Source organism: Rhinoraja longicauda, unplaced genomic scaffold (assembly GCF_053455715.1).
Source record: "Rhinoraja longicauda isolate Sanriku21f unplaced genomic scaffold, sRhiLon1.1 Scf000073, whole genome shotgun sequence".
NCBI classification, from domain to species: Eukaryota; Metazoa; Chordata; class Chondrichthyes; order Rajiformes; family Arhynchobatidae; genus Rhinoraja; species Rhinoraja longicauda.
In genome coordinates this window covers 437,168-454,476 of record NW_027601291.1, presented here as the reverse complement: position 1 = coordinate 454,476, position 17,309 = coordinate 437,168, and the positions used below count along the sequence as shown (strand labels likewise).

The 17,309-nt window shown below is 45.4% G+C and overlaps 1 protein-coding gene across 1 annotated transcript in view; it reads right to left on the bottom strand.

Annotated features, from left to right (window-relative positions):
- Positions 1-17,309, bottom strand: part of LOC144589758 (uncharacterized) — a 59,490-nt gene that overhangs the window by 13,325 nt on the left and 28,856 nt on the right. Inside the window, exons 4-8 of the mRNA XM_078394856.1 lie at positions 15,767-15,826; positions 13,841-13,900; positions 12,219-12,278; positions 10,130-10,189; positions 3,229-3,288 (exon numbers count right to left, since the gene is read on the bottom strand). Of these exons, the coding sequence (XP_078250982.1) occupies positions 3,229-3,288; positions 10,130-10,189; positions 12,219-12,278; positions 13,841-13,900; positions 15,767-15,826 (300 nt within the window). The remainder of the gene's footprint in view (positions 1-3,228; positions 3,289-10,129; positions 10,190-12,218; positions 12,279-13,840; positions 13,901-15,766; positions 15,827-17,309) is intronic.

Below are 17,309 nucleotides of genomic sequence, written 5' to 3'. Positions count from 1 at the left end.
ACCTCCTCGTATATTTGAACATGTTCCATTCATACATGGGCTAGAGAGACATTCATCTATGTCTGGAAAATGATAGTCAAAATTAATATCCATTTGGTTCAATGCTCTTCAAAAATAAAAAAATCTAACTTGCATATGTTGTTAAATTGAATCCACAATTACATAGGCCTTTTACATGGTTTGTAAATAGGAAGTCCATTTTTAATGTGAACAACATGTTTGCCTGAAAGTCGAACTGATATGGAAATATCGTAGCACTTCCTCTTCATTTTTCATGAAAAAAAATGTTGATTTAGTGGGTGTATCATTTTTAAACTTCCTGTAAATGAAGTGTAAAACTCACAAGGTTATTATGACCATTTCTGTTGGAGACCTGGATATTTTTTATGCAAGAGGTGAAGCAATTAGTATAGAAAAGAGTGATTTAGGGAATGGGGATCAAGTAGTTAAAGCTTTTATAAAAGTTAAAACAAAACCAAAAAAGTTAACTGCAAGTATAATAGCACCTCATATTTTGCTTGGGCAGTTTATAACCCAGCAGAATGAATATTGATTTCTCTAACCTCAAATAACCCTTGCTTTCTCTCTCTCCTCATTCCTCCCCAATCCTCGTTCAAGCAGTCTGAAGAAGGGTCTTGACCCGAAACGTCACCATTCCTTCTCTCCAAAGATGCTGCCTGTCCCGCCGAGTTACTCCAGCACTTTGTGTCTATCTTTGGTGTAAACCAGCATCTGCAGTTCTTTCCTACTCAAAGGTTCTTTTGTTGATGTCAAATCTCCTTAAGCTTACCTTCTAAACATAATCAGCCAGTAAAACCATCAACACAATCGGAATGAAAGAAATATAGAGTAAACATGAATTTTCAACCTATTTTTCCTTTGCTCCTTATTACAAAAACTTCAGATATCATCTCATTAGTCAGTGTGGTCTGAAGCCAGTATGGTTAATAACATGTGCTGCTTGACAATACGGATAAGCTCCTTGACCTCAGAAGGAAGTTTTGCTTATGTGCCAAACTGAACAGTTCAAGCTGTTTAACCAAAATTAGCTTGTACACTTATGTTACAATGCTTAATGAAATTGAATACCACACCTAACAGAAGCACATAAATTAATGAGAAGCATCGATAGGGTTGACAGGATGAAAATTGAGGTGAACGCAAAGGGGTTCGTCTTGATACACAAGAGACTGCAGATGCTGGAATTTGAAGCAACAACCAATTTGCTGGAGGAACACAGCCGGTCGAGCAGCATCTATGGAGGGAAGTGGATCTGCAGCATTGACTGTCCATTTCCCTCCACAGATGGTGGTTGACGTGCTGAATTCCTCCAATCATTGTTCTTTGTTCATCTTCATGCTTGAGGGAGTAACATAGATGAATCTGGGATTCATATTATATGGTACAGTGCTTCAATTGTAGCTTTCAGTGTCTGCATGGTTTAGTTTAGAGCTACAGCACGAGAACAGGCCTTTCGGCCCACCGTCCGCACCGACCAGCGATCCCCGCATATTAGCGCTATCTGACACACACTAGGGACAATTTACACTTACGCCAAGCCAATTAACCTAGAAATCTGTAAGTCTTTGGAATGTGGGAGGAAACTGAAGATCGCGGACAAGGGTACAAACTCTGTACAGACAGCACCAGTAGTCGGGATCGAACCAGGATCTCCGGCACAGTAAGCGCAATAAGGCAGCAGCACTACCGCTGTGCCACCATGCTGCCCCAAAATTCATGGTGGTGATTCTTTCGGGCACACTCTGAAATTACCTTTGGGCCAATCCCAGGCAAAACCTATAAGTAGTGAAGTATCACCTATGCTGCATAGTGGCATAACAATGCCTCACTGTGCCATGTCATGTGAAAAGGTATATCTTATTGAAAGGAAGAATTAAAAGCCACAGTTCAAAACAGGAAATTCCATGGGATCAGAAAAAGGGTTGAACATTTTATATTGATTTGGTGTTTTTTTTTGCTTGGAACATTTGAATTTGGAATTGCTAATGATGAAAGAATACGTCAAGGGAGACTTGAGTGAGAGAAAGGTTTTGGACTGATCTGCGGAAAGTGGTGCCAATGTGACCTAATACTACAGAGACAAAACACAGTTGAGATATCGCATATTAGATAAAACATGGTTTATTTCTGTAAGATGGTACACAATTAACCTGCATGCTGGAGAAGGACAACAGTTGAAGTACTAGATTCAGAGACTTAGATTCATAGTTATAACGTGATACTGTGTGGAAACAGGCCCTTTGGCCCAACTTTCCCACGCCGGCCAACATGTCCCATCTACACTAGTTCCACCCCCCAGCATTTGGTCCCTATTCCTCCAAACCTGTCCTACCAATGTACCTGTCTAACTGCTTCTTGAACATTGGGATAGTCCCTACCCTAATTACCTCCTGTGGCAGCTTGTCCATACATTTACCACCCTTTGTGTGAAAAAGTTAACCCTCAGCTTTCTATTAAATGTTTTCCCCTTCACCTTAAACCAATGTCCTCTGGTCCCCCATTCACCTACTCTGGGCAAGAAACTCTGTACATCTAGCCGATCTATTTGTTTCATTATCTTATACACTTATATAAGATCACCCCTCATCCTCCTGCACTCCAAAGATTGGAGTATCAGCCTACTCAACCTCTGTCTCAAGCTCAGACCCTCTGCCTCAAGCTCAGACCCTCTAGTTTTGGCAACATCCTTGGAAATCTTCTCTGCACCCTTTCCATCTTGACAACATCTTTCCTATAACACGGTACCCAGAACTGAACTCAATACTCTAAATGTGGCCTCATCAATGTCTGAGATAACTATAACATGACCACCCAACTTCTATACTCAATACTCTGGCTGATGAAGGCGAATGTGCAAAATGCCTTTTTGACCACCCGATCTACCTGCGACTCCACCTTCAGGGAACTATGCACCTGCACTCTTAGATCCCTCGGCTCTACAACACTCCCCATAGAAATACCATTCATTGTGTAGGTCCTGCCCATGTTAGACTTCCCAAAAAGCAACACCTCACATTTTTCTGCATTAAATTGGTGTGAAATAGATAATTGATGGACGGCATGAGATCAAGTGCTTTGATCAAGTGTTTTGCCATGTTTACAAAAATTGTGGGTGGCATGATCAAGCATGGCCTATAGTTTTGTACTTGCGTAGATAGTAAATATTACTCTGGAAACATGAACAAGGGATATAGTTGATGCAAATACCTGTTGTGTTGCTGATTGTCATGAGAGTGGTTATCGGTACAGTAATAGTTGTGGTTGGCTCTAAAATGGAAAAAGAAGAGAAAAGACACATTGATGTTAAAGGCAACACAACTCTTTGAAAGTAATAAAACACTTTATTCCATGACAAAGCATTTAAAATTCTGAATATATTTAAATTTGGTGAAGAATTGCTCAATAGGTTTTAATCTAATTACATTTATGCTAATGATTGTCAGGTAGGTGCTATGGATTGTTATTTGTTTTTGGTCTTATGCGTGAAAGGTCACCCTTTTATTCCACAGCAAAATATTGGTCTTCTGGTAGTGAATGCTTTGATATTCTGCCTGCAGATTTCAATCTACGCTGTGATATAATTGTAATGAGATGCTGTAGGGGCACAGGGATTGGTCCAGACCATCGAACCCTCTGATTGGTAGAAGAGGTGAGGTGGTGCGCAGGTAAAGGAACCAGGCAGACTGGTTTAGAACTCCAAGAGAGACTGTAAGATTTATGGTTGTTAGTCGTTTACAGCGTTGGTTTTGTCACGGTTGTTAATCTTCTAATAAACGTCTACCTCAACGCACATCGCCTTACGACTCACCATAGTGGTGACCCCGACGTGATCACAGATCACCAAGATGTCCCATCGGGAGGCATCGACACCGAACGCAGTCGGCGTTCATCTGCCCCCGTTCTGGGCCCACCAACCACACCTGTGGTTCGCCCAAGCGGAGGCACAGTTCCACCTCCGGGGCATACAGGAGGACAAAACCAGGTTCTACCATCTATTGAGCGTCCTGCCGTCGGAGACGTCCGCACGGGTCGCGCAGTACGTCACCGACCCGCCAGAAACCGGCAAGTATGCGGGCCTCAAGTCGCTGCTGCTGAAAACCTTCGGCCGCAGCCAACAACAGCGGGCCAGCACACTCCTGCACTTACCTGAGCTCGGGGACCGACCGCCGTCGGTCCTCATGACGGAGATGATGACTCTAACGGGAGAGCACACCAAATGCCTCATGTTCGAGGAGGCATTCCGCGAGAAGCTGCCAGAGGACGTCCGCGTAGTCCTAGCAGACGTTACTTTCGGGGACCCGATGGATTTCGCAGAAAAGGCGGACGCACTGGTCGCGGCAAAGACGAGGCTCCCCGGCTCAGTAAATCGGGTTTCCACACCGGTGAGCGACCGACCGCGCGGCCAAGATGGCGCCCATCCGCCCGCCACTTTTCAAAAAACCCGCCAAACTGCTACGTCGACGGCGGTCATTTTGAAACAGGCCCGCGACATAGAAACACACCAGCGCGGCTGGTGTTTCTTTCATAAACGGTGGGGAGCAGCGGCACGCAACTGTAGAAGCCCCTGCACGTTCTCGAGAAATGCCTCGGCCGATCAAATGTAGAGGCAATCTCGATCGGCCAGAACCATCGCCTCTACCTTGCTGAGCAACATACCGGTACCGTTTTCCTCGTGGACACCGGGGCGATCGTCAGCATTGTGCCTGTATCCTGCCAGGAAGCTCGATCAGTTAAGACCGGCCCCCCACTCATTGCGGTGAACGGCAGCCCTGTCCGTACCTACGGAACACGGGACATGTCCCTGTCCTTTGGTTCCAGGACCTACAACTGGACTTTCATCATCGCGGATGTAGGCCAGGCAATCCTGGGCGCGGATTTCCTTTGGGCTTTCTCATTGAACCCTGACGTCCGCGGGAAGTGCCTGCGACCGTCGTCCAGTAGCGTTGACCCTCCGACCACGACCTCCGACCCGTTTGCTGCGATACTCGCTGAATTCCCGGAGCTCCTAGTCCAGCGTTTCGACACACCTGCCGCCAAGCACGGAGTCGTGCACTTCATCCCTACGGAGGGACCGCCTGTTTTCGCCCGAGCCCGACGCCTACCCCCTGATAAGCTGGCAGTCGCTCGCGAAGAGTTCCTCACTTTGGAACGACTGGGGATCATATGCCCGTCAGACAGCCCATGGGCCTCACCGTTACACATGGTCCCAAAAGCATCTGGGGGGTGGAGACCGTGTGGCGATTACCGACGTCTGAACGCCATCACCACGGCTGACCGATACCCGATCCCGCATATTCAGGATTTTTCCGCCAGCCTGGGGGGTGCCACGGTATTCTCAAAACTGGACTTAATCCGAGGGTATCACCAGATCCCGGTTCACCCTGCAGACATCCCTAAGACCGCCACGATCACCCCGTTCGGGCTTTTTGAGTGGCTGCGGATGCCTTTCGGCATAAAAAACGCCGCCCAGTCGTTTCAACGCCTCATGGACCATGTGGGTCGGGGTATGTCTTTTGTGTTCATCTATCTGGACGATATTCTCGTGGCAAGTCGGTCGGCTAACGAACACCGGTCCCACCTGCGCTCCATATTCCAAAGGTTGCAGGACCACGGTCTGATCCTACACCCGTCCAAATGCCAATTCGGACTATCCTCAGTCGATTTCCTGGGTCATCGGATCACACAGGCCGGTGCCGTTCCCTTGCCCGAGAAGGTGGCTGCTATCCGCTCTTTTCCCCGCCCCGACACTATCAAAGGCTTACAAGAATTTGTAGGAATGGTGAATTTTTACCACCGATTCGTCCCGGCGGCTGCTCGGATCATGCACCCCCTTTTCCAATGCCTCGCGGGTAACCCCACCGAGCTCGTGTGGTCCCCTGCTGCCGACGCGGCTTTCGCGGCGGCCAAGCTGGCCCTCACGAACGCCACCATGCTCGTCCACCCACACTCCTCTGCCCCCACCGCCCTCACCGTCGATGCCTCCGGCGTGGCGGTGGGAGGCGTCTTAGAACAGCAGGTTAATGGTCTCTGGCACCCTTTGGCGTTTTTCAGTCGCCAGCTCACTCGCCCCGAGATAGTTTACAGTGCCTTTGATCGGGAACTCCTGGCCCTCTACCTGGCGATCCGTCATTTTCGCTATTTTTTAGAGGGCCGCTGTTTCGTGGCCTTCACTGACCACAAGCCACTGACGTTTGCTTTTATGAAGGTATCCGATCCGTGGTCGGCCCGCCAGCAGAGACACCTCACTTTCGTTTCGGAATTTACCACCGACGTTCGGCACATTGCGGGTAAACTAAACGCTGTGGCGGATGCCCTGTCCAGACCAACAGTTTCAGCGGTTGCCGAGGTAAGTTCCGGGGTGGATTTCCAGGAGCTCGCGGAGGCTCAGCGCCTGGAAGACACCCCCTCCCTGTACCCCCACACCACCTCGGGGTTGCGGTTGGCACAGGTAGCCTGTGGTCTCACTGGTACCAAACTCTGGTGCGATATTTCTCTGCCACGCGCCCGCCCGGTAGTGCCCACTTCCATGCGGCGCCAGGTTTTTGATACCATTCACGGCCTGGCACATCCGTCCATCCGGGCCACTTCGGCTCTGGTTGCGGCTTGCTTTGTCTGGCACGGGCTGCGGAGGCAGGTGGCCGCCTGGTCCCGCTCCTGTATCCCTTGTCAAACCTCCAAGGTCCACCGGCACACTCGGCACCCCGTCCAGCAGTTCACAGTCCCCGCAGTCCGATTCCTCCACATCCATGTGGATCTCGTCGGCCCGTTACCCCACTCCAGGGGTAAATTGAGTGGTGTACAGTGGTAGCTCAGCTGTTGTTGTCTTTGACTATATGCCATGAAACAAAACAAATGTACATTATAATTTTCTTTGGTTAGAATAATTATTTTTTCTGAAAAATCTCCTGACTACATTTAACCGCATCTATAGAATTGCTCAATTTTTTACATTGTTTAAGTCTGAAGTGATCTCTAGTTTGGCAATTGGAGTAAATTGCCAAAGACAATGATCAATTTTTGCCTGTTGCTTGTCTCTTGCTTTGCAAAATGTGAATGAGAAAGCGTGGTAACATAGAACTACCTTGAAATGGGTGATTGATGGTCGGCAAGAGATTGTGCTTTGATCAATTGTTTTGGCATGTTTTAGAAAAATTGTAGGTACCACGATCAAGCATCGCCCATGGTTTGGTATATGGTTTGGTACCACTGCGCACTGATCTTCATGGAAACGTGCCTCAACGCGCTGGTTCCCGATGGGGCTGTGGAGCTCACAAACCGGTCACTACATCGTGCAGACAGAACAAAGGACTCCGGTAAGAGCAAGGTTGGGGGGCTCTGTATCTTCATTAACAGTGATTGGTGCACCAACCACACTGAAATAGAGAGGTACTGTTCCCCAGATCTGGAAAACCTACTGCTTAAATGTAGACCGTTTTACCTGCCTCGGGAATTCTCTTTATTTATCATAATGGCTGTATACATTCCTCCACAAGCTAATGCTAATCTTGCGTTAGCACAGCTGCACTTGGCCATCAGTAAGCAGCAGGATGCTCACCCCAAGGGCGCCTTCATTGTTGCAGGAGACTTTAACCAGGTCGATCTATGAGCTGTGCTCCACAAATTCCACCAGCATGTGCAGTGCCTACCAAGGGCTCAAACACGCTGGACAAATTAAACACTAACATCAAGGACTCATACAAAGCTCTCCCCTGGTTACCCCTGTGACAATCTGACGACCTTTCACTGATCCTGATGCCAGCATACACACCTCTCATCCGCAAGACCAAACCTGTAATAAAGACAGTCAAAAAATGGCCTGAGGAATCCACCTTACAACTCCAGGACTGCTTTGAACGCACCCACTGGGACCTGTTTGCACAACAGGCACCCATGGCACAGAGGTAGACTTGGAGGAGTACACATCCACTGTGCTCTCCTACATCAACAGCTGTGTGGAGAATGTCACAGAGGACAAGAAGATTCCTAACCGTAAACCGTGGATGAATAAAGAGGTACAAAATCTGCTAAAATGCCTTTAAATCCAATGTTGCCAGGTCAAACCTGAAAAAAGGCATAAAAAAGGGCCAAAGACCTCCACAGACTACTCGTGGATGACCACTTCAAAAGCACTGACACCAGAAGCATGTGGCAAGGCATCAGGGATATCACTGATTACAAGAGCAACCCTGCCTGACACAAAGTGATGTCACACTGGCCAACATCTTTGCTCGCTTTGAAACCGGAATCAACAACATGAGCGGTAAAATTCCAGCCTCGGAGGATGATCAGGTGCTCACACTGAGCACACATGAGGTATAGCGCGCGCTGCAGAGGATCAATCCACGCAAGGCTGCAGGCCCGGATGGAGTCCCAGGACGGGTACTTAACGACTGTGCTGACCAGCTTGCTGAAGTATTCACAAAGATCTTCAATCTGTTTCTATCTCTGGCAACGGTCCCAAAGTGCCTGAAGCCAGCCACCAGTGCCGGTGCTGAACAAAGCAAGCATCAGCAACCTGAATGACTATCGTCCAGTTGCCCTCATACCGATAATTATGAAGTGCTTTGAAAGGTTGGTCCTCTCCCACATCAAAGCCACCATCCCTGCCTCACTAGATCCACATTAATTCACATACAGAGCAAATAGATCCACAGAGGACGCCATCTCTCTGGCTCTTCATACCGTCTTGACTCATCTGGAGAGACAGGGAACATACGCGAGGATGCTGTTTATAGACGATAGCTCTGCCTTCAACACAGTCACCCCACCAAGCTCACCTCCAAACTCCACCAGCTAGGCCTCAGCTCGCCTATGTGCAACTGGATCCTGAAATTCCTGACGGAGCGCCCTCAGGCAGTGAGACTGGGCCGCCACCTATCCTCCACCACCACCCTGAGTACCGGTACACTGCACGGTTGTATATTGAGCCCCATCCTCTACTCCCTCTTCACACATGACTGTGTCCATGTATTCGCCACCAACACCATCGTCAAATTTGCGGATGACACAACGGTGATCGGGCTGATCTCCAACGGCGATGAATCAGCTTATAGAGCGGAGGTGCAGAACCTGGCGAGCTGGTGCTCAGAGAACAACCTGTCCCTAAACACATCAAAAACCTTGGAGCTAATTATCAACTTTAGAAGGTCACAGAATGGGGAATACGCTCCAGTCCTCATCAATGGGGACGAAGTGGTGAGAGTGTCCAGCTTCAGGTTACTGGGCACACACGTTTCACAGGACCTCACATGAGCCACAAACACTGCTGCACTAGTCAAAAATGCACAGCAACAGCTGTTTTTCCAGAGAATGTTAAAAAAAGGTCGGTCTGCCACAACAGCTTCTGATGACCTTCTACCGCTGCACCACAGAGAGCATACTGACATACGGCATCTATGTGTGGTATCTCAGCTGCACAGCAGCGGATAGGAAAGCTCTTCAGCGGGTCGTCTGCAGAGCGCAGAGGATTATTGGGATACAGCAACCAGCCCTGGAGGACATCTACATGCACACTGCCTCAGGAAAGCCATCAGCATCTACAAGGACTCCACACACCCATGCCACCATCTGTTTGAACTACTCCCATCTGGCAGACGGTACAAGGCCTTCTTTGCCCGCATCTCCAGACTAAGAAACAGCTTTATCTCTAGAGCTATAGCTGCTCTGAATCGGTCCTGCTGAGAGCCCGCCATGATCTGTCTCTGCCCCCAGGGTCATCTGGCACAACTGACCCCTGCATGAACCTTTGTTTGCACTTTACCTTGTTCCTCCTTTTTTCGTTCCCCCCCCTTTTGTTGTTTTCATTTTCGCCGTGATTTATTTATATATTTACTAGCATCGATATGGAAATGACATTCTCAATCTCGTTGTACTTGTACAATGACAATAAAAGATATTTTTTTGTATTGTGTAGATAGTAAATATCAGTGTAGAAAGGAACTGCAGATGCTGGGTAAAACCAGAGTTAGACACAAAAAGCTGGAGTCACTAGGTGGGTCCGACAGCACCTCTGGGGAAAAGGTAAAGGTGGCGTTTGGGGTCGAGTCCCTTCTTCAGTATTTTCTTAAATATGAGTCTGGGAAGATGAACGAGAGATACATAATTATACCTGTTGTTTTGCTGCTTGTGATGGGAGTGGTTGTAGGTGCAGTAGTTGTTGTTGTTTGCTCTAAAATGGAAAAAGAAGAGAAAAAACACAGTGATATTAAAGGCAACATAATTCTTGAAAGTAATAAAACACTTTATCTACGACAAAACATTTCAACTATTGAAGAGAAAATAAAATGTTGAGAAGAAATGCTCAATAAGATTTGATCAGTATGCTGTTTTATTGGAAATTGGAGATCTAACTACATTTATGTTCTTGATTGTCAGGTAAGTGCGATGGATTGTAATTTGTTCTTGGTCTTATGCATGAAAGGTCACCTGTTATTCCACAGTGAAATGTTTGAACTTCTGGTAGTGACTGCTTTGAAATTCTGCCTGCAGATTACAATCTAAATTTGTGATGTAATTGTAATGTGATGCATTTATAAAGTATTGACATTTTTTATGCATCTCTGAGTATTAAATTGCATGTAAATTATTTGAATCAGAACTTTAACAGGTTGAAATTTCACAGACCATACAACATTAAACGGTTTTAATTTGGGGATGATAGTCAAAACTCAAACTTTGAATAATAGCGTAGGAATACTTGTTAACAACACAAAGTTTTAAAAATCTTTGCAATACAAGGTGCCTGTCAAGGTTGCTGTTGACTCAGTTGCCTAAGAAGTCAAACTGACCAAAGCTTCCCTATGCACAAAAAATACTGGGCTTTACTAGGATATCTACTCTTAGAAATTATATAAAGTATCCCTAAAATTCTAAGCTGACTAGATATTTGTTTTCCTATTGAAGACAAATATTGGCATCTTATAAAATACTGGGCTGTACTAGGATATCTACTCTTAGAAGTTATATAAAGTATCCCTAATATTCTAAGCTTAATACATTTATTTGTTTTTGTTATGAAGACAAATATTAGCATCTTGTAATCAGCTACCTGCTAACTAAGCCATGGAACTGCAGCTGATTTCCAATTGGCAAAGGCTCCATGATTTGGTGAGGGGATTACAATATTGACTGGATTTCCATCTGAGTCAGATGAAAGCAGGCACAGGATACTGATTTAGGTTGATCAATCATGACCATATTGAATTGCAGTGCAGGCTCAAAGGGCCGAATGGCCTACTCCTGCACCAATTTTCTATGATTCGACGTTTCTATGAGACAAATGTGTTAGGCATGCAAATTATTGCTGAGAAATGGCTCCATATGTACCACCAATCACTACGGTCTAATGTGTGGTTCGTAATGTTTAAACTATGCTTCCTGATTGGAGAGGAGCTGGGAAAATATGATAATTGAGTGGTTAACAGTGATGGCTCAGCTATTGTTGTCTTTGACTATATGCCATGTAACAAAGCAAATGTACATCATAATTTTCTTCTTTTAGTGGAATGAATTATTTTCTAAAAAATCTCCTGACTACATTTAGCTACATCTATATAATTACTTCATTTATTACAATAATTGTGTGAAGTGATCATTTGAAGTTTGGCCATTTTCAAGATTCAAGATTCAAGATAGCTTTATTTGTCATCCAATATTGGACGAAATTCAGTCACCCACAGTCCAACAATAAAAGCATTAAATAGGCATTAAAATTACAGAACCCCAAAAACACACAAAAAAAGAAACATCCATCAAAGAAACATCCATCACAGTGAGTCTCCTCCAGTCCTCTCCTCACTGTGATGGAAGGCCACAATGTCTTTCCCTTCTCCTGCTGACATTTTGAAGTAAGTTGGCAAAAACAATAATCAATCTTTTTCTATTGCTTTTCTCTTGCTTTGCAAAATGTGGATGAGAAAGCATGATAACAGACCTAGCGTGAGATGGGTGATTGATGGTCGGCATGAGATTGTACTTTGATCAATTGTTTTGGCATGTTTTAGCAATATTAGTGTATAAAGGAACAGCAGATGCTGATTTAAACCGAATGGAGACACAAAAAGCTGGAGTAACAGCAGGTCAGACAGCATCTCTGTGGAAAAGGATTAGGTGACCTTTGGGGTCGAGACCCTTCTTCAGTGTTTTCTTAAATATGACTAGGATGATGAAGAAGGCATACAGTTGATGCATAATCATACCTGTTGTTTTGTTGCTTGTGGTGGGAGTGGTTGTAGGTACAGTAGTAATTTTGGTTGGCTCTAAAATGGAAAAAGAAGAGAAAAGACAAATTGATATTAAAGGCAACATAATTCTTTGAAAGTAATGAAACACTTTATTCTGCGACAAAACATTTCAACTACTGAAGAGAAAATTAAATTTTGAGAAGAAATGCTCAATAAGATTTGATCAGTATGCTGTTGAATTAGAACTTGGAGATCTAACTAAATTTCTGTTCTTGATTGTCAGGTAAGTGCTATGGATTATAATATTTTCTTGGTCTTAGAAACATAGAAAATAGGTGCAGGAGGAGGCCATTTGGCCCTTTGAGCCAGCACCGCCATTCATTGTTATCACGGCTGATCATCCACAATCAGTAACCTGTGCCTGCCTTCTCCCCATATCCCTTGATTCCACTCGCCCCAAGAGCTCTATCTAACTCTCTTTTAAATTCATCCAGTGAATTGGCCTCCAAAGCCTTCTGTGGCAGAGAATTCCACAAATTCACAATTCTCTGGGTGAAAAAGTTTCTTCTCACCTCAGTTTTAAATGGCCTCACCTTTACTGTGGCCCCTGGCTCTGGACTCCCCAAAATTGGGAACATTTTTCTTGCATCTAGCTTGTCCAGTCTTTTTATAATTTTATACTTCTCTTTCAGATCTCCTCTCATCCTTCTAAACTCCAGTGAATACTAGCCCAGTCTTTCCAATCTTTCCTCATATGACAGACCCGCCATCCCGGGATTTTTTTTTCCTTTTTCTCTTATGCATGAAAGGTCACCTGTTACTCCACAGAAAATAGTTTGGTCTTCTGGTTGTGAATGTTTTGCAATTCTGCTTGCAGGTTTTCAATCTACATTTGTGATGTAATTGTTATGTGATGAATTTATTAAGTAGTGACATTCTTTACACATTGCTGAGTATTAAATTGCATGTAAAATACTTGAATCAGAACTTTAACAGGTTGAAATTTCATGGACCATACAACATTAGATGGTTTTAATTTGGGGATGACTGTCGAAACTAGAACTAGCTCGGCCGCGGGACTTTTCATCGCTGGTGCGGCTCGGCCGCTGGACTTAACAGTGCCCGGTGCGGCTTGGCTGCGGGGCCTTCCATCGCCCGGTGCGGCTCGGCCACGGGACCTAACATCGCCCGGCGCGGCTTGGCCGCGGGACTTAGCTGCGCACGGCTCGGCCGCGGGGCCTTCCATCGCCCGGCTCGGCCGCGAGACGTTTCAGCGCCCGGTGCGACTCGGCCGCGGGGACTGTGCGGGTCGGTCGGGGATGAGTGGAAGTTTTGTTGCCTCCATCACAGTGAGGGGGTGTTTGGAGTCACTGTGATGGACGTTTGCGTTGGGGTCATGTGTCTTGTGTTCTTTTTTTTTTTTTTGTGTGACTGCTATGTAATTTCGTTCGGTACCTTGGTACCGAATGACAAATAAAGCTCTGTTGACTGTTGACTGTTGATAATAGCCGAGGAATACACGTTAACAAGTCACATTTTTTTAACAATTGTTAATTGGCTTTAGTCCACTTTTGGAATAACCATAACTATAACAAGGAACCTCTCAAGATTGCTGTTGACTCAGTTGGATGTTATACCTGTTGTTTTGCTGCTTGTGGTGGGAATGGTTGTAGGTGCAGTAGTAATTGTGGTTGGCTCTAAAATGGAAAAAGAAGACAAAAGACACATTGATGTTTAAAGCAACATAATTATTTGAAAGTAATAAAACACTTTATTCTATACCTTTCTACTGCTAAAAAGAAAATAACATTTGGTGCAGAAATGCTCAATAATATTTGATCGGTATGCTGTTTTATTGGAACTTGGAGATCTAACTAAATCTATGTTCTTGATTGTTAGGTAAGTGCTATGTATTGTAATTTGTTCTTGGTCTTACGCATGAAAGGTCACTTGTTATTCCACACTGAAAAAGTTGGACTTCTGGTCGTGACTGCTTTGAAATTCTGTCTGCAGGTTTCAATTTACATTTGTGATGTTATTGTAATGTGATGAATTTATTTAGTATTGATGTTAAAGGCAACATAACTATTTTATAGCAATAAAACACATTACCAGAAAGGTCAGTGTAGGAATGGGAAGGGGAATTAAAGTGAATGGCCAACCGGGAGATCAGGTAGGACCAGGTGGACTGAGCGAAGGTGTTCAATGAAACCATCGCCCAGTCTACGCTTGGTTTCGCTGATGTATAAGTATCCACATCTTGAACGACGGATACAGTAGATGAGGTTGGAGGAGGTGCAAGTGAACCTCTTCCTAACCTGAAAGGACTGTCGGGGTCCCTGGACAGGATCGTGGGAGGAGGTATAGCGACAGATGTTGCACCTCCTGCGGTTGCAGGGGACGGTACCTGGGGAGGGGGTGGTTTGGGTCGGAAGGGATGAGTTACTCAGGGAGTTGCGGAGGGAACGGTCTCTCTGGAAGGCGGATAGGTGTGAAGATGGGAAGAAGTGACTTGTGGTGGGATCCCGTTGGAGGTGGCAAAAACGTCAGAGGATTATAGGTTATATGCGATTGCTGTTGGGGTGAAAGGTAAGGACTAGGGGGAGTCTGTCTCTGTTGCGAATCGGGGGAGGGGGAGCAAGGGTGGAGCTGTGGGGCACCGAGGAGACATGAGTGAAGGCCTCATCTATGATGGGAGAGGGTAACCGCCATTCCCTAAAGAATGAGGACATCTAGGATGCCCGGGTATGGAACATCTCATCTTGGGAGCAAATGCGGTGTAGACGGAGGAATTGGGAGTAGAGGAGAGAGTCTTTGCAGGAAGCAGGGTTTGGGAAAAGTGTAGTCTAGATCATTGTGGGAGTCAGTGGGTTTGTAATAGGCATCAGGCGATAGTCTATCTCCTGTGATGGAGACGGTGATATCAAGAAAGGGGAGGGAGATGTCGGAGGTGGCCCAAGTGAATTTGAGTGCAGGATGGATGTTAGTGGTTAATAAAGTCCATGAGTTCTGCATGGGTGCAGGAGGTAGCACCGATGCAGTCGTCAATGTAATGGACATAGAGTTTGGGGATAGGGCTAGTGCTCGCCTGGAACAAGGATTGCTCAACGAATCCTTCAAAGAGGCAGGCATAGCTGGGGCCCATGCGGGTGTCTGAAGAAGGGTCTTGACCCGAAAATTCAGCCATTCTTTCTCTCCCGAGATGCCGGGACCCGCTGAGTTACTCCAGCATTTTGTGTCAACCGTCAGGTGCCCATAGCTACGCCTTGGACTTGGAGGAAGTGGGAGGAGCTGGAGAACTTGTTAAGGGTGAGGACCAGGGGAGTAGAGTATTAGTGGAGGGCAGGAGAGTTTGGACCTGGGGGATAGGATGGAGTCCAGGTAGGTGGAATTCATTTCAGTGGGACTGGAGCAGGCAGAAACAATGGGTCTACCAGGGCAGTTGTGTGCATGGATTTTGAGGAGAAGGTAAAACTGGGCCATGCGGTGCTTGGAAACTATAAGGTTGGGGACAAATATGTCTGAGAAGATGAACAATGGAGAGAGTTGATGCATAATTATACCTGATGGTTTGCTGCTTGTGGCGGGCGTGGTTGCAGGTGGAGTAGTAGTTGTGGTTGGCTCTAAAATGGAAAAAAGAAGAGAAAACACTCATTGATGTTAAAGGCAACATAATTCTTTGAAAGTAATAAAACACTTTATTCTACAACAAAGCCTTTAAAATACTGAAGAGATAATTAAATTTGGTGAAGAATTGCTCAATGACTTGAACAAAATGCTGTTTTATTAGAACTTGGAATCTAACTACATTTTTAAAATATTTGCATTTGTTCTTTGCCCACTTTGATTTTATACATTGATTTTAAAGGCAACATAATTCTTTGAAAGTAATAAATATGTTTCGGTGAGGTTTCCCCTCATCCTTCTGCACTCTAGTGAATACTGGCCCGGTTTTGTCAAAGGGACATTATATGTTAACCCAGCCATACCCGAGATCATTCTCGTAAACCTCCTCTGGAGACTCTCCAAGAACAGCACACCCCTCCTCAGATATGGAGCCCAAAACTGCTCATAATACTCCAAATGCAGTCGGCCCAGTGCCTTATAAAGCCTCAGCATTACATTCCTGTTTTTATATTCTGGTCCTCTCAAAATAAATGTTAACATTGCATTTGCCTTCCTTACTACCAATTCAACTTGCAAATTATCCTTTTGGGAATCCTGCACCAGCACTCCCCTTTACACCTCTGATTTTTGAATCCATTTGCCATTTAAAAAATAGTCCATGCCTTATTCCTACTACCAAAATGCATGACTGCACACTTTGCTACACTGTATTCCATCTGCCACTTCTTTGCCCACTCTCCCAACTTGTCCAAGTCCTTCTGCAGAGTTCCTGCTTTCTCTACATTACCTTCCCCTTCACCTATCTTTGCATCATCCATAAACTTGGCCACAAAGCTATCAATTCCCTCATCCAAATCTTTGATATACAACGTGAAGGGCAGCAGCCCCAACACCGACGCCTGCGGAACTCCGCGAGTCACTGGCAGCCAACCGGAAAAAGCCCCCTTCATTGTCACTCTTTGCCTTCTGCCATTCAGCCAGCCTTCTATCAATGCTACTATGTTCCCTAGAATACCAGATCTCATCTTCTTTAGCAGTCTCATGTGCGGCATCTTATCAAAGGCTTCCTGAAATCCCAGGTAAATACCATCCACTGACTCTCCATTGCCTATCCTGCTATTTACTTCAGCAAAGAATTTCAATGGGTTCATCAGGCAAGATTTCCCTTTCACAAAACCATACTGACTTTGGCTTATTTTATTGTGTGCTTGTAAGTACTCAGAAACCTCATCCTTTATAATGAACTCTAAAATCTTATGAACTACTGAAGTCAGGCTCACCAGCCACAGTTTCCACTACACTGCTTTGCTCCATTCTTTAACAGCGGAGTAATATTTGCAAATTTCCAATAGTCTGGAGCCACTCGTGATTCCATGCTGACTTTGGACTATATAATCATGTCAGTTAAAATACATGGCAGCATATTCATGCCTACAATTGTCAATTGTGTAAAATGTCCCTGAAAGTCCAAGCTGAATT